General features: G+C 44.4%; 1 protein-coding gene across 2 annotated transcripts in view; it reads right to left on the minus strand.

Moving 5' to 3' along the window:
• Positions 1–18,700, minus strand: part of RAD54L2 (RAD54 like 2) — a 100,369-nt gene that overhangs the window by 27,736 nt on the left and 53,933 nt on the right. For both annotated transcript variants that reach the window (XM_066245065.1, XM_066245066.1), the window contains one exon: positions 52–253. In XM_066245065.1, coding sequence (XP_066101162.1) covers positions 52–253 — 202 coding nt within the window. The remainder of the gene's footprint in view (positions 1–51; positions 254–18,700) is intronic.

An 18,700-nucleotide genomic window follows, 5' to 3' on the forward strand; every position in this document is an offset into this window, starting at 1 on the left:
AGGTAGTGCCTCCACTCCCTCCTCCCGCCTCTCACCAGGAGCACAGCTCACCGTATGTTTCTCCTCATGTGGGAGGGCTTCTGAGCTCTCTTCTTTTTGGGGTCCTCGGAGGCTAGGCTTTTGTCTTGGGGGCGCCTAAGCTGCTCTGAAGGCTCAGACTGAGATGAGGTAGTTGAACTGCACCGCGGCGGCCGCTGCCCATCTTCCCCCAGCGGGGCACACTCAGTGCCACACATGTCTTCCAGGGATGGGTCTGAAAAGACAAGGGGAGAGAGATGCCAGGGACCAACTTTTACTAGGGGGAAAATGACTTCTGATGCCAGACATGCCTGGGTTCCAACTTCAACTCAGCATCGTGTTAGCTGGTGATAAGTAAGCTACTTGTATCTCTCTGAACCTCAATGGGCTTGGCTACAACATGAGAGTAGTGATGCCTGACTTCAGAGCTATTGTGAGGACTAAACAGTACCCATGCTTAGCACCACGCCTGGCCAGAGTAGGCTCACAAAAAATGATAGCCATCACTTTTAATTTTTTTCAGAGACAGAGTTAGAGAGAGGAATAGTCAGACAGGAACGGAGAGAGATGAGAAGCATCAATCATCAGTTTTTTATTGCGACACCTTAGTTGTTCATTGATTGCTTTCTCATATGTGCCTTGACCATGGGCCTTCAGCAGACCAAGTAACCCCTTGCTGGAGCCAGCAACCTTGTGTCCAAGCTGGTAAGCTTTAGCTCAAACCAAATGAGCCCGCGCTCAAGCTGGCGACCCCGGGGTCTCAAACCTGGGTCTTCCGCATCCCAGTCCAACGCTCTATCCACTGCGCCACCGCCTGGTCAGGCAGCCATCCCTTTTTAAAAAAATTTTATTGATTGATTTTAGTGAGAGAGGAATGGGGGGGGAGAGAGAGACAGAGAGAGAGAGACAGGAACATCAATCTGTTCCTGTATGTGCCCTGACCGGGGATGGAACCTACAACCTCTGTGCTTTGAGATGATGCTCTTACCAACTGAGCTATCCTGGTCCGGGGCATCAGCCATCACTCTTGCTATAATTTTGCACTGTGATCAGAGTAAGGCAGTTTCATGGTCCCAGATTGCTCAGAAAGTTTTATTCATCATAAAATTCATATAACTCCTCAACACTGTCAAAACTCCTATCCAGCCTGACCTGTGGTGGCACAGTGGATAAAGCGTCGACCTGGAAATGCTGAGGTCGCCGGTTCGAAACCCTGGGCTTGCCTGGTCAAGGCACATATGGGAGTTGATGCTTCCAGCTCCTCCCCCCTTCTGTCTCTCTGTCTCTCCTCTCTCTCTCTCTCTCTCTCTCTCTCTCTCTCTCTCCTCTCTAAAATGAATAAATAAATAAATAAAATTAAGAAAGGGACAGCTGGGTTCCAAACACAGCTCACACTCACTTGTGTGACTCTAAGCAAGTTTCATCTGCCAGCAGGAAGAATACACCTCCTTTGAGTGTCTTAAATGTTCACGCGTTCAATTTACTAACCATTTAATGATGGCGTACAACACACCAAACTGTCTTACATGTTTCAAGGAATATTTATAAGACTCCCTCACTTCATGATTTGTTTTCTAATCCAATTAAAATGAGCAGAGGGCCTGAATAGACATTTTTCCAGAAGACACACAAATGGCCAATAGACATATGAAAAGATTCTCCATGTCACTAATCAGAGAAATGCATTAAATTACAATGAGATATCACCTCACACCTGTCAGAATGGCTCTCATCAATAAATCAACAAACAAGTGTTACCTAGGATGTGGAGAAAAGGCAACCCTCATGCACTGTTGGTGGAAGTGCAGATTAATGCAGCCACTATGGAAAACTCTAAGGATCGCCTCAAAAAATTAAAAATAGAACTAACTTATGACCCAGCAATTCTATTTCTGGGTATTTATCCAAAGAAATTCAAAACATTTATGCAAAAAGATATATGCACCTCTATGTTCACTGCAGCATTATTTACAGTAGCCAAGATATGGAAGCAATCGAAGTGTCCGTTGATAGACAACTAGATAAAGATGTACATGTATACAATGGAATATTACTCAGCTATAAAAAAGAATAACATTCAGCCTGGCCTACGGTGGTACAGTGGATAGAGTGTTGACATGGAATGCTGAGGTTGCTGGTTCAAAACCCTGGGCTTGCCTGGTCAAGACACATACCACAAGCAAGCAATGAACAACTAAATTGAAGCAACTACATGTTGATACTTCTCGCTCCCTCCCCTCTGTAAAATCAATAAATAAAATCTTAAAAATGTGTATGACACGAAATATGTGTATTTCTTACAATCTTTAAAGTCAAGGTATTATTAAAGTGTACCCAGCAAATATTTTAAGGTTAATTTAAAAAAATTTAAAAGGGGAGAGTCATATCCTGGAACTCCGACGGGTCTACCATATCATGCTTTTTACTTAAAAAATTTTTAAATTTCTTTTGAATGCTGATGAACAGGAGACGCCAAATCTTTTTCTCCTGCAAACTACTACCTTCTTTTATTTGATCCAGCTAATAACACTGGTTTGTCTTTTCCCAAATAGCTCCAGATATATGGAAAAGATTTATATAGGCGGATGGGGATCCTCAAACCCCTCAGCAAGATCTTCTGAGCATGGCTTTTAAGATACCAAGAGGCAGAACAAGCCCAATAGAGATGAGGTGAACTACCAGCTTTTAGGATACGCTCTTAAAGGCTCCAACGCCCCAAAGGGGTCTCATAGGATGCCATCTGGGTCCTGCTTCAATAGAGGAAAGGACGGTCATTGAGCTAAAGCCTGCCAGACTTTCATGCCTTTGCTGTGAGGAAACAGGGACACTGGAAGGTAGGCTTCCCCCTCGCTCCTCTAAGGGAGGGTTCAGTCTCTTCCAGCCCTGCTCCAGCCACCTATGACTTAACCTTGCCCAGAAAGCTGGGGTTTGCCACTGAAGGCTGAAGGTGCCCAGGGCTGTCTGCCCCATCTACAACACTGTGGACGAGCCTAGGGCATTTATTCCAAGAAGCAGGTAAACTGATCTCATTTGCACAAGGGCCACTTAACTGTGTCTTGCCCGAATTGTCAGGCTTTTTATTCTTCCCTCAAAGATCTCTGTTGTGGGTGTTGATAGTCCTTTTTTCTGCTGCTTTGTTTAATATATAGTGTTACCTCTATTCCTCCTACCTCAATGCCCCACACATATTTCAGGCTGGAACCTACTCCTAATTTAGAGCTCTCTTTCCCCCTTTTGCCAACTTCTATTTATGAATATACCTTTGCCACCCAGCTTAGTGTATCCCAAGGTTCTCTTTACCACGTCACAGTCGCAGAGCTCCAGGGAAAAGCAACCTGGTCTCATCTCTCCAGACAGAGGAGAACAGAAGCTCCATCTCCACACATGCTGCAGATGGCTTTTCCAGTCTACCTGAATCATTACCAGCTAGAAGCAGCGGTCATTGGGACTTGGACACGAGCTGCAAAGTACAGAATTGTGACAACAATTCCAGTGCCATGCAGACTTTTCCTGGATGCGGACTTTTCCTGGACTCCAGCTCCTTGGGACAGCTCCTAACAGACTGAACTGGGGTTGGGTTGCATTCGCAGGGATTTGGAATGGTGTTGGTGCCAACTTGGACTTGGTGAACATGTTAAGGACACTACTCTTTTATGGATTCTTGCTGTATTGGCCAAGAGTTTGCTTAAAGGCTTTAATCACTGTAAAAAAAAAATAGAAGACTGGATAAAGAAGATGTGGCACATATACACCATGGTATACTATTCAGCCATAAGAAATGATGACACTGGATCATTTACAACAAAATGGTGGGGTCTTGATAACATTATACGGAGTGAAATAAGTAAATCAGAAAAAAACAAGAACTGCAGGATTCCATACATTGGTGGGACATAAAAACGAGACTAAGAGACATGGACAAGAGTGTGGTGGTTACGGGGGGGGGGGGGGGGGAGGGAGAGGGGGAGGAGAGGGGGAGGGGCATAAAGAAAACTAGACAGAAGGTGACAGAGGACAATCTGACTTTGGGTGATGGGTATGCAACATAATTGAATGACAAGATAACCTGGATATGTTTTCTTTGAATATATGTACCCTGATTTATTGATGTCACCCCATTAAAATTAATAAGAATTTATTTATAAAAAATAAATTTTTAAAAAATGTGTATGACAGACCTAAAGGATATTATGTTAAGTGAAATAAGTCACACAGAGAAAGACAAATAGATATGATTTCACTTATATGTAGAATCTGAAAAACAAAATAAATTAACAAACAAAACAGAAACCAAGTCAAAGACACAAAGAACAAACTGACAGTTGTCAGATGGGAGGTGCTTGGGGAGATGAGTAAAAAAGGTAAAGGGATGAAGAAGTACAAACTGGTGGGCAGAAAACAGTCACAGGGCCTTGGCTTGGTGGCTCAGTGGATAGAGCATCATCCTCACGCACTGAGGTTGTGGGTTTGATCCCCAGTCAGAGCACATATGAGAAGCAACCAGCGAGTGCACAACTGAATGGAAAAACTAAGTAGAACGAGTTGATGCTTCTTTCTCTTTCTCTTCCTTACCTTCTCTCTCTCTCAAATCAATAGAAAAGTTGGTTTTTCTAAAGGAGTTGAATAAGCTAGGAGGAAACCTTTTTTAAAAAAGGAAAGAAAACAGTCACAGGGATATAAAATATAGCACAGGGAATATAGAAAAAAATATTGTAATAACTATGTATGGTGTCAGGTGGGTATTAGCCTCTTTTGGGGAATCACTGTATAAGTCTATAAATGCCTAACCATTATGCTATACACCTAAAAGTAATACAATACTGAATGTCAACTTTAATTTAAAAAAGTTTTCAAAAAATTTTTAAATAAAACATGGATTATTTTTTAGAAAGAATGACATGTGCAAACTGCATTCTGTGTTATTACAAACACCACAGGAGACTGTGGACCACATCTTTTTTCTAAACCTCGCCACATAAGACTGCCACCAAACAGCCATGTTGTCCACCACACCTGCTTACAGTGCAGCCTGGTACACACTGGAGCATCTGCTCCATACCAGGCCCTGTGCCAAGGCACCAGGGGACGGTCCGCATGGGGAAACACATGCACAGTGAGGTGTCTAACAGCAACACTTGGAGAAAGGACACCTAATCCAGCCTTGCTTACGGCTGGGTATGAGGGTGCTTCCTTGTGAAAGATGAGACCTGGGTTTAGTCCAACAGAGGAGCTCGACACCAGCTAGTAAAGAAGGAAAGAAAGAACGTTCTGGGCAGCTACAGGCGCATAAGCAAAAGGAACAGACTTTACAGAGACAGACAGTGAGTCAGAGAGAGGGATAGACAGGGACAGACAGACAGGAATGGAGAGAGATGAGAAGCATCAATCATTAGTTTTTCATTGTGTTACAACACCTTAGTTGTTCATTGATTGCTTTCTCATATGTGCCTTGACCACAGGCCTTCAGCAGACCGAGTAACCCCTTGCTGGAGCCAGCGACCTTGGGTTCAAGCTGGTGGGCTTTTGCTCAAACCAGATGAGCCCGCGCTCAAGCTGGCGACCTCTGGGTCTCGAACCTGGGTCCTCTGCATCCCAGTCCGACGCTCTATCCACTGCGCCACCGCCTGGTCAGGCAGGAACAGACTTTAAACATGGTAGAATGATTAGGGAAATACACGCAGTTCCATGTGGGCTAATTCAAAATAAGGCCGCACAGCAGCAATAGGGGGGCTTTGTAACCAATGACTACTTCCTGTCTCGTCCCAGGATCCCTTCTTCCAAGGCAGACTTCGGTGTGGACCAAGATCCTTCCTGGATGTTGGCACGGAAGTCAGCCTCCCTGTCCCAGGGAGGACTATTTTCAAGGCCTCTTCTTCCTAGCGCTCCTTCCACTGTCTGGTGTTTGGGTGAGAGGGGAAGCCAATGAGGCCATTGCAAGAGTGGAGAGTGGAGGGGGACAGGTGGGTGCAGACATGCGTGCGCACACGCACTCACACTCACAAGTAAGCGCCCAGGGCGACCTGCCCCTCTGCAGAAGCGCTGGGAGCATCTTCCTAGGCCTTCACAGAGACCCCTGAAGGCTTCGGGTCGATAACCTCTGCTTTTCAAGAACAAAGGGGAAACCGTTGAGGGAGGCACCAGACAAGGAGACTTCATGAGGGGACAGTGCAATACCAGGAACATGAGCAGCAGGTTGGAACGTCACAGTCCCCTGTGACCGCTGGATCCACAGCAGGCCTTTCACAGAAGGCCTCCCAGAGACGGCGAGGTCTGGGGTGGCAGGAAGCACTGGCAATACAGCGCGGGCCTCGGCTCTCGGGCACGCTCCACCTGCTGAGGAAGCCAGGTGCCACTGCCCGTGTGCCCAGCCAGACCTGGGAACTAAGAGAAGCTCCACAGTGGAGTTGCAAGTCGGACCCACTGCCCTCCCACACTCACGAGCCTCCCCACACCGTCCTCTCCCCCGCCACCTGGAACACCCCAGGAGGAAGCTCTGCAATCTGTCTTCCTGAGGACGATCACTCCTGCAGGCCCCATCCACCCCTCCAAAGAGCATTGTCACATAACACTACTGTCACCTCCATTCTAACTCCCAGCCCTGAATTCTTCCCTCCTAAAAAAGCGAGGCCATCAAATGCCCCCTCTCAAAGGAACAGGTATTTGGACAGCAGACTGCCTAAGACAGGATATTTATTGCTAAATGGCCGCTTTCATCAACACTGCACCTTGGCCTACCCGCCAATTACACTAGGGGGTGGGTTGGCACATTTCAACTTGGTATTTTGCTGGGTCCTCTGAACTGGTTTTAATAATGACCTCTGATGTTCTCCTGGCCTTAAGGCCTTTTGTTTTTATTTCATAAGCAAATTTATTGAGTAACACTTGGAAGAACAGTTGGAGGCAAGGCTGTCAGAGATAGGCAGATAAGACAGAGTCAAAGTATAGAGGGCAGGCCTTGAATAGTAAGTAGGTCAAGGGGTTTGAACTTCATCTGCTGGGCAGTTGGTAACTTGTTGCCAGCTGTTGTATTCTTTCTTCTGGTTTTTGCCTTGCGAGTGAACTGTTCCGAGGAGGAGGAAGAACAGAACCTGATGGCATTTCACTATCACAGACAAATTCACTATCCAACATTCCAACTTGTGAGGCCTGGCTGTGAATTCCTGCCTGGCATGATGCGGAATGTGGCCATGTGCTGTAGAAACTTGAAAATTATCATAGAGCATATAAAATTCTCATGCACACTTAGTTTAGAAGCTTTCCCTTTCCTTTAAAAAGAGGATACAGGTACAAACCAGTTCCTTACCAACCAGCATTCTTTGAACAAATCCTCAGCTTCTGGGTCGAACAATGAATATTTTCTTGTTAGAGAGCTTTAGTTTATGGGTGTGCTAATATTAAAGTTTGTTGTCACATAAGTCAGTGTTTTACAAGTGCTTCATTACTGCCTCCCCTTTTTTTGAGAGACAGACAAGGAAAGATATGAGAAGCATCAACTCATAGTTGCGTCACTTTAGTTGCTCACTGATTGCTTCTCATACGTGCCTTGACCAGGGGGCTCAAGCTGAGCCAAGGACCCCTTGCTCAAGCCAGCAACCTTTGGGCTCAAGCCAGCGACCTTGGGTCATGATGATGATCTCTCACTAAAGCCAGTGACCCCGCGCTCAAGCTGGTGGGCCTGCACTCAAGCATGTGACCTCAGGATTTCAAGCCTGGGACTATAGTGTCCCAGGTCAAAGCTCTATCCACTGCACCATCATCAGTCAGGCCATGAAGCTTATTATGAAATGTCTGGTTTCTACATAACATATCACATTTTAAACTATTCTTAATATTGTAGTAAAATTTATTTCAGAATTTCTATAAATAACTTTTTCCTAAATCAAAATGTAACTTTTCACTACATGCTCCTTTGTACTTTCTTAATATTGAACCATGTGAATATACAATCTAATCAAAAGAATTAAGTTTAAAAATAGCCCTCCCCCAAAATCTAGATTTCAATTCACTAACCACTGAGGAAAAAAAGAGAAAAGGTTCAACGAGGAAGTAAAGAGACCTATGCTTTGTTAGACAACAAAGGGAAATTAGTGTCTGCATGGTTTTTTTTTTTAGTGTCTGCATGGTTTTTTTTGTTTTTTTTGTATTTTTCTGAAGCTAGAAACAGGGAGAGACAGTCAGACAGACTCCCGCATGCGCCCAACCGGGATCCACCCGGCATGCCCACCAGGGGCGACGCTCTACCCACCAGGGGGCGATGCTCTGCCCTTCCGGGGTGTCGCTCTGCTGCGACCAGAGCCACTCTAGCGCCTGGGGCAGAGGCCAAGGAGCCATCCCCAGCGCCCGGGCCATCTTTGCTCCAATGGAGCCTTGGCTGCGGGAGGGGAAGAGAGAGACAGAGAGGAAGGAGGGGGGGGGTAGAGAAGCAAATGGGCGCTTCTCCTATGTGCCCTGGCAGGGAATCGAACCCGGGTCCCCCGTACGCCAGGCCAACGCTCTACCACTGAGCCAACTGGCCAGGGTGTGTCTGTATGTTTTTAAAGTCAATGACTATTGCACCCAAGTTCAGGATCACAGAATCAGATCTGGTTGCAAATACCCCATCACCTTATCCTTCATGTCAGCCAGCCATGAACAGGAATCACCAGAGCCATAGAAATACCAGTGAACACTTACAGGAGCTTTTCAGGAATGAGTTATGAACACCACACCAAGGCAAATATGACTAGACAGATGAGTAGCTGTGAGAGAAAAACCCCTGCATTTCATTCACTGGCTGTATCAAATACAAACACTACCAGGGGCTTTGTCCACTTGTTCTATCTCTTCTTCCTCCTCCATCCCTTCTGTACAAATAAACGAAGATCAGCGGATTCCTCGTCTGGCATGCTACGATCCAAGTATGCACCACAACCTACGATGCCTGTGTGCCAAAACACTGACTCTGAATCTGAACACACCTCGGAAGCCGTTCCCAGTTTGCAAAAAGAGGTCAAAGGAGAATATCAAACTTGTCAAGCAAGACCACAGGGGTGCGATCAGCAAAATCTAAAAATGGGTAAAAATGCAGAATAAATTATTCTTTTTTCAATTCAGTGATTTTTAATATATTCACAGGTATTTGCAACCATCACCATAATCAATCAATGAATCCTTTTCTTCTATAAATAAGTCAAAAGGAAAAAGAAAATGAAATAAAAGGTAAGGAAAGCTTACATGTTAAAGTGATTTAAAGATAAATCAACTCAATGTGGACCTTGTAGGGATAAATTAACAGTAAAAATAATTTTAAAAAGCTAATTAGGCATTATCTGGTTACTTTATAAGAAATTAATCTTAAGAATTTAGGTGTGCGCCCTAACTGGGGGGCTCAATGGATAAAGAATCATCCCCGTGCTCCAAGGTCATGGGTTCAATCGCCAGTCTGGGCCCGTGTGAAAAGCAATCAATGAGTACACAACTAAACAGAACTAAGAGATGATGCTTCTTCTCTCTTTCTCCCTTCCCCCTCTCCCTCAAATCAATGGGAAAAAAATTTTTAATTTAGGTTTGACAGCAGATAGTGGAATTTGTTTTGTTTTGTTTTGTTTTTAGGACTTACATGCTAGAAAATAGAGCAAATTTACTCTGAAGCTTTTACAGATAAAATATTACATTAAGGATCTACTTCCAGATCATCCAAGGCTGGGGAAACAGATGAAACAAGATGAGCCCTGTATTAGCAACTGCTGAAGAGAGTGCTAGGACACAGGGTTCATTTTCCCATTGTCTGTCTCTCTCTCTCTCTCTTTTATGCTCCAGGTTTTCCAGAATAAAAGTTTTGGGGTTTTGTTGTATTTTTCTGAAGCTGGAAACGGAGACAGTCAGACAGACTCCCGCATGCGCCCGACCAGGATCCACCCGGCACGCCCACCAGGGGGCGACGCTCTGCCCACCAGGGGGCGACGCTCTGCCCACCAGGGGGTGATGCTCTGCCCCTCCGGGGCGTCGCTCTGCCACGACCAGAGCCACTCTAGCGCCTGGGGCAGAGGCCAAGGAGCCATCCCCAGCGCCCGGGCCATCTTTGCTCCAATGGAGCCTTGGCTGCGGGAGGGGAAGAGAGAGACAGAGAGGAAGGAGGGGGTGGGGGAGGGAGAAGCAAATGGGCGCTTCTCCTATGTGCCCTGGCCAGGAATCGAACCCGGGTCCCCCGCATGCCAGGCCGACGCTCTACCGCTGAGCCAACCGGCCAGGGCCAGAATAAAAGTATTCACGATATTTTTATTTTAGAAGTTTTTTTTCCAGCTGTGCTCCCCTGCCGCCACATCAGGAAACCCAGTGAGGTGGTGCTGGGACGTGAGGGAGGGAAAGCATTCCAGGTTCCATTGTCCGGTGATGAGGTCTCGGGTTGTTCCTGAGCCTGTGCCCTTGCTCTGCGATTCTCCCAACTGTTTCTATTTATCTTTTTCCTCTCCTCCTTATGCAGGACAGAAACAGTGAGAGGGAATGGAGGTGAGTATTTCCCTTCCTCCCACTAGAAGTTTTCATGGAAAACAAAATGTAACAAGCACTAACCTCTAAACCAGGGGTAGTCAACCTTTTTATACCTACCTCCCACTTTTGTATCTGTTACTAGTAAAATTTTCTAACTGCCCACTGGGTTCCACAGTAATGGTGATTTATAAAATAGGGAAATAATTTTACTTTATAAAATTTATAAAGCAGAGTTACAGCAAGTTAAAGTATATAATAATAATCACTTACCAAGTAGTTTATGTCAGATTTTCACTAAGTTTGGCAGAATAAATCTTTATAAAACAACTTACTATAGTTAAATTTGTCTTTTTATTTATACTTTGGTTGCTCCGTTACCGCCCACCATGAAAGCTGGAGCGCCCACTAGTGGGCGGTAGGGACCAGGTTAACTTCCACTGCTCTAAACTATTTAGAACTCAACTTTTCCATGTTTGTTAATATATATTTGCATATTTTATACTGGTAATCAAAGAATGCACAACGTTTTGTGTTACATATAAATATTTCTTTGACACAGTCCACACAATTGTCATTTGTGTGGCTCTCCGTATGTCACAGAATGCTTTGTCATTATTTTTCATTTGCATCTATAGTGGCCTAAGTATCTTTGTACAAATTATTTTTCCTTTTGATTTACTTATTTGTGGTACAATCCAGTAGATCTGGAGAACTAAGCAAAGAGTTTTAATGTTCAGGGATTGGCCACCTTTTTCCATGACGGGCCTAACAGAACATATCTTAGGTTTTCAGGCCATATAAGGTCTCTGTTTCAACACAACTTTGCCATTGTTATTTAAAAGCAACCATACATAAACAAATGAGTTAACAAATGTAGCTGTATCCCAGTAAAACTTTATTTACAAAACCAGGCATAAACAATTTTTTTTTTTTTTTCATTTTTCTGAAGCTGGAAACAGGGAGAGACAGTCAGACAGACTCCCGCATGCGCCCGACAGGGATCCACCCGGCACGCCCACCAGGGGCGACGCTCTGCCCACCAGGGGGCGATGCTCTGCCCATCCTGGGCGTCGCCATGTTGCGACCAGAGCCACTCTAGCGCCTGGGGCAGAGGCCACAGAGCCATCCCCAGCGCCCGGGCCATCTTTGCTCCAATGGAGCCTTGGCTGCGGGAGGGGAAGAGAGAGACAGAGAGGGAAAGCGCGGCGGAGGGGTGGAGAAGCAAATGGGCGCTTCTTCTGTGTGCCCTGGCCGGGAATCGAACCCGGGTCCAGGCATAAACAATTTTGAAAAAGAACAAAATTGGAAGACTCACACTTCCTGATTTCAAAACTTATTACACAGCTATAGGAATCAAAACTGTACGGTACTAGCATAAAGACAGACATGGAGACCAACGGGAAAGAGCTGAAAGCTCAGAAATAAAATCTCACGCATATGGTCACATGACTTTCAACAAGAGTACTGATACCGTGCAATAGGAAAAGGACATTATTTTCAGCAAATGGTGCAGAGAAAACTGGATATCCACATGTAGAAGCATGAAATTGGACCCTTACGTTACCTTAAACCAGGGGTCCCCAAACTAAGGCCCGCGGGCTGCATGCGGCCCCCTGAGGCCATTTATCCGGCCCCACCGCACTTCCGGAAGGGGCACCTCTTACATTGGTGGTCAGTGAGAGGAACATAGTTCCCATTGAAATACTGGTCAGTTTGTTGATTTAAATTTACTTGTTATTTATTTTAAATATTGTATTTGTTCCCGTTTTGTTTTTTTACTTTTAAATAAGATATGTGCAGTGTGCATAGGGATTTGTTCATAGTTTGTTTTTTTGTTTGTTTGGGTTTTTTTTAGAGAGGAGAGAGAGAGAGAGACAGAGAGGGAGAGAGAGGAGAGAGAGAAGGGGGGAGGAGCTAGAAGCATCAACTCCCATATGTGCCTTGACCAGGCAAGCCCAGGGTTTCGAACCGACGACCTCAGTATTTCCAGGTCGACACTTTATCCACTGCGCCACCACAGGTCAGGCTCATTGTTTGTTTGTTTGTTTGTTTTTGTATTTTTCTGAAGCTGGAAACGGGGAGAGACAGTCAGACAGACTCCCGCATGCGCCCGACTGGGATCCACCCGGCACGCCCACCAGGGGTGATGCTCTGCCCACCAGGGGGCGATGCTCTGCCCCTCTGGGGCCCTTGCTCTGCCCTGACCAGAGCCACCCTAGGGCCTGGGGCAGAGGCCAAGGAGACATCCCCAGCGCCCTGGCCATCTTTGCTCCAATGGAGCCTTGGCTATGGGAGGGGAAGAGAGAGACAGAGAGGAAGGAGGGGGTGGGGGGGTGGATAAGCAAATGGGCGCTTCTCCTATGTGCCCTGGCTGGGAATCGAACCCGGGTCTCCCGCATGCCAGGCCGACGCTCTACCGCTGAGCCAACCAGCCAGGGCCTCATAGTTTGTTTTTATAGTCTGGCTCTCCAACGGTCTGAGGGACAGTGAACTGGCCCCCTATGTAAAAGGTTTGGGGACCCCTGCCTTAAACCATATACAAAAATTAACTCAAAATAAGTCAAAGACCTAAATATGAAACCTAAAGCTATAAAATTTTCACAAGAAAACGGGGGCAAAGCTTCCTGACATTGTATTTAGCAATGATTTCTCGGATATGACACCAAAGGCACAGGCAATAAAAGAAGAAGAAAAGCCTGACCAGGCGGTGGCGCAGTGGATAGAGCATTGGACTGGGATGCGAGGACCCAGGTTCGAGACCCCGAGGTCGCCAGCTTGAGCGCGGGCTCATCTGGCTTGAGCAAAAAGCTCACCAGCTTGGACCCAAGGTTGATGGCTCCAGCAAGGGGTTACTCGGTCTGCTGAAGGCCACGGTCAAGGCACATATGAGAAAACAATCAATGAACAACTAAGGTGTCACAAGGAAAAACTGATGATTGATGCTTCTCATCTCTCTCTGTTCCTGTCTTTCTATCCCTCTCTCTGACTCTCTGTCCCTGTAAAAAAAAAAGAAGAAGAAAAAAAATGATTCTAGACTTCATTAAATATTTGTTAAAGATTTTATTAATTTTAGAGAGGAGAGAGAGAGAGAAGGGGAGGGGTCCGGAAGCATCAACTCACATTTGCTTCTCACATGTGCCCCAACCGGGCAAGCCCAGGGTCTCATACCGGTGACCTCAGCATTTCAGATTGATGCTCTATCCACTGCGCCACCACAGGTCAGGCTGGATTTAATCAAAAGTTTTAAATTTTGTGCATCAAAAAATGCTATCATCAGAGCGAAAAAGTAACCCATGAAATGGGAGGAAAATACAATATTTGCAAATCATGTATCTGACAAGGGATTAATATCTAGACTTTATATAGCACTAACACTCAACAACAAAAACACTGATCGAAAATGGGAAAAGGACATGAACAGACATTTCTCTAAAAGAAGATGTATAAATGACCAATAAGCACATGAAAAGATGCTCAAAACCGTTAATCACTAGAAAAATGTACCTCATACCCGTCAGGATGGCCACTATGTTTTAAAAAGTGCTAGCGAGGATGTGGAGAAATTGGAACCCTTATGCTCTGTTGGTAGGCATGTAAAATGGCACAGCACCTGCAGAAAACAGTATGGTGATTTCTCAAAAAATTAAACATAGAATTATCCTATGGCCCTGGCCAGGCGGGTGAGTGGATAAAGTGTAGTCCTGGCGCACCAGGGTTGTGGGTTCGATCCCTGGTCAGGGTACATACAAGGAGCAACTAATGATTGCACAACTAAATGGAACAACTAAGTGGAGCAGTGAGCTGATGCTTCTCTCTACCTTCCTCTTTCTCTCTCAAATTAATGGAAAAATTAAAAAAAAAAAAAAGGAATTATCACATGATCTAGAGATTCTACATCTGAGTGAAAACTCAAAAGAATCAAAGAAATATTTAAACACCCATGTTCATAGTAGCATTATTTACAATAGCTACAATATAGAAGAAACCCAGGGTTCATCAACCGATAAAAAAATAAAATATGATATACAAGTACAATGGAATTTTAGCCTTAAAAAGAAAGGGAATTTTGACACACACTACAACATGGATGAATCTTGAGGACGTTATGTTAAGTAAAATAAACCAGTCACAGAAAGACCAATACTGTATGTCTCTACTTAACCAATTATACGAGATACTTCAGAGTAGATAAAGTAGATAGCGACCGAAAGTAGAATGGTGGTTCCCAAGGGCTGGGGGAGGACACAATGGGGAGTAATTGCTTAATGGGCACCGAGCTTCAATACCATCGATGAAAAGGTTCTGGTGATGGATAGTCGTGATGACTGCACAACAACGTGAATGTAACTTAATATCACTGAATTGGTTTTTTTTCTGTATTTTTAAAAATATATTCGTTTTAGAGAGAAGATAAAGAGGGAGGGAGAGAGAAGGAGAGGGGGAGAGAGATGGGGGTGAGGGGAGAGAAAGAGAGAGAGAGAGAGAGAGAAGGGGGAGGAGCAGGAAGCATCAACTCCCATATGTGTCTTGACCAGGCAAGCCCAGGGTTTCGAACCAGCAACCTCAGAGTTCCAGATCGACACTTTATCCACTGCACCACCACAGGTCAGGCTAATACCACTGAATTTTATATTTAAAAATGACTAAGTAAATTTTATGTTATATATATTTTATAGCACACACACACCCCCACATAGATTTGGCTTAGTCATTATGCTAAGTTAAAGAAGTCAGACACAAAAGGCCACATATTATATGATTCCATTTATAGAAATGCTCAGAACAGACAAAAAGTAGGATAGTGATTACAGGGCTTGGGGGACAGGGTAATGATAGTGACTGCTTATGGGTAACCGGGCTTCCTTTTGGGGTGATGAAAATGTTTTGAAATTAGACAGCAGCATTGGTTTCACAAACTTATGAATATACCAAGATCACTAAATTGTACACTTTAAAATGGCAAATTATATCTCAGTAAGAATATATATAGGCCTGACCTGTAGTGGCGCAGTGGGTAAAGCATTGACCTGGAACGCTGAGGCTGACAGTTCAAAACCCTGGGCTTGTCTGGTCAAGGCACATGTGAGAGTTGATGCTTCCTGCTCCTCCCCCTTCTCTCTCCCTCACTCCCTCTCTCCCTTCTCTAAAATGAATAAATAAATTAAAGAAAAACTTCACTAAAGAATATATTTTTTTAAATTAAATGTTTTAAAAATATTGGCTTAAGGCCTCTGCTTCCAGCTAAAACGAACTAGTTCAAGGCCAACCAATGGTCACACCAAGAACAGCTAGAACTATTATCAAATTTAAAAAGTAACAAAATACTTTTGAAGGCACTGGAAAAGCTGCTGAGACAACCAGAAGCCGACGGGACACGACGCCAGAGAAGGGGAAATCCAGAAGAGGTGCGCCAGCACCCTCTAGCCACCGCCCCGCCCCTCTTTTGACAAGTTTGGGTGCTGGAGCAAGAAGCTGAGAGGCTAAGTCACCCAAACAGAGAGCTGTTACTAAGAGACAAAGAAACGAGAAGAACTTCTGATAATCTTGTGAGGCTAAAGTGACAAAATTGGAGAAATAAGGAGCCAAGATCCTGGTGAGAGGGAAGGACAGAACTGAGCCAAACACTTAGTCATTTTCCATCAAGTCATTTGCTTCATTCTGAAGCTGGATGAGATGGGAGGCCAAGAAGCTATGCAGAAAGCCACTGAAGAGCAGAGCAGATATTTCTGTAATCTCCAGAAGACATTCAGAATTGAGAATTTTGCAGGGAAGACAAAAATTAGAATTTAGGACCCACCAGTGAACATCCTGGCTCAGTTAGAACCTGTGGGAGGGCTGCCCCAAAGAAACAGGAACACGCCAGAAGCAGACCATGGCATATAAACTAGGACCCAGCTACTATTCATCTCTGTCCAACTGGGTCGAGGTGATCAGTCCCACTTATATCTGCCTCTTTCAAGATATCATCCAGAGTCGCCATAGTTGCCTGAACAGGTGGTGGCGCAGTGGATAGAGCGTCGGACTGGGATGCAGAGGACCCAGGTTCGAGACCCCAAGGTCGCCAGCTTGAGCACGGGCTCATCTGGTTTGAGCAAAGCTCACCAGCTTGGATCCAAGGTCGCTGACTCGAGCAAGGGGTTACTCAGTCTGCTGAAGGCCTGCAGTCAAGGCATATATGAGAAAGCAATCAATGAACTAAACAGTCGCAACGAAAAACTGATGATTGATGCTTCTCATCTCTCTCCGTTCCTTTCTGTCTGTCCCTGTCTATCCCTCTCTCTGACTCTGTCTCTGTAAAAACAAAAAAACAACAGAGTCACCATAGTTTTTTACATAAAATATAATAACCATCATTCAATGAAAAATTACCAAGTACACCAGGAGAAAAGACCAAATGACCAAAAACTAAGAGGGATAAACAAACAACAGCACCAGAATTACTGATGACCCAGATACTATAAAACAAAACAAAACAAAAAAGTCCTCTGATAAAAATATGTGCAAGAAAACAAAGAAAGAAATGGAGAAAATTAATGAAGAGAAGGAGAATGTTACCAGATATATAAATATCAGAATATATAAAACAAAGAGAAACTATAGAAAAAATATATAACTGAATCAAGAAATTCTGTGAACTGCCATGTAGGAAACACAAAGAAAACTACCCCTAAGGAGATTATAGCAAAACTGCTGAAAACTAATAAATAGAAAATCGTAACAGCAGTCCTAGGTGGAGAGAATACATTATCTTCAAAGGAGCAACAATAAGGATGACAATGAATTTCTGAGACATAAATGACTCTAGAGATAGTGGATGATCTTCTAAGTGTTGAAAGAATATAACTGGCAACCTAGAATTTTGTACCCACTAATATAGCATTCACAAATGAGGGCAAAATAAAGACTTTTTTTTTATTGTTTAGCACACATGCGCAAGAGAGGGACAGATAGGGACAGACAGACAGGAAGGGAGAGAGATGAGAAACATCAACTCAGCTGTGGCACCTTAGTTGTTCATTAATCGCTTTCTTTTATGTGCTTTGACGGGAGGCTCCAGCCAAGCCAGTGACCCCTTGCTCAAGCCAGCGACCTTGGGCTTCCAGCCAGCAACATTTGGGCTTCAGCTAGTGACCATGGGGTCATGTCTATCATCCCATGCTCAAGCTGGTGGACCCGCACTCAAGCTGGATGAGCCCATACTCAAGCCGGAGACCTTGGAGTCTCGAACCTGGGTCCTCAGCATCCCAGGCTGATGCTCTATCCACTGCACCACTGCCTGGTCAGGCATAAAGACATTTTCAAACAAACAAAAATACAGAATTAAATTCATTGCCAAAAAATGTACACAAAATTAAATACCAAAGGAAGTTTTTCACACAGAAAGAAAATTACCTCAGATAGAAAAAGAAATGAAGGAATGAATGAAGAATGACAAAAAGACATTTGTGGCCTGACCTATGGTGGAGCAGTGGGTAGAGTATCGACCTGGAACACTGAGGTCGCTAGTTCGAAATCCTGGGCTTGCCCAGTCAAGGTACATATGACAAGTAATCAGTGAACAAGTAAAGTGAAGCCTACTATAAGTTGATAGTTCTTGCCCCCCCTCCATGAAATCAATAAATAAAATCTTGAAAAGATATTTGTATGGAAAATATACACGAATACTGACTAAAGAAAAACGTTGTATGGCACTTAAAATATGAAGAATTAATCCATAAGATTGGAACACAAGTGATACTTACTATGTGACCTCTGAGACTAGGTCATAAAAGTCAACATGAAATCTTCCTTGTGATCTGAGACATTGCATTTTGAACGTTCAGCCACCACATAAAAAATTTGACTACTCTGAGGCTGCAGTGCCATATGGAGACCCAGGCCACCGGAAGTGACTGTATGTCGGCACTAGAAGACAGCTGAGTTCTCCACCAACAACCAGCATCAATTGTCAGCTATGTGAGTTAATTTGGATGTCTAATTTCAATTCAGTCGAGCCTTCAGCTAACTTCACCTGCATGACAGATCCCAAGGGACAGCTGCCCAGCCACTGCTTTCCAAAGTTTCTGACTCACAAAATCATGAGCAAAATACAACTGCTTAAGCTGGTAAGTTTTAGGATAATTTGTTCCACTGTAAACAATGATAAAACTGGACGCAGTTTTGAGGAAAGCACTTGCAGGGCAGTACTAAACAGGCAGCATAAAACTGCAAA

The sequence above is a fragment of the Saccopteryx bilineata genome, chromosome 10 (assembly GCF_036850765.1).
Source record: "Saccopteryx bilineata isolate mSacBil1 chromosome 10, mSacBil1_pri_phased_curated, whole genome shotgun sequence".
In the NCBI taxonomy this organism is placed as follows: Eukaryota; Metazoa; Chordata; class Mammalia; order Chiroptera; family Emballonuridae; genus Saccopteryx; species Saccopteryx bilineata.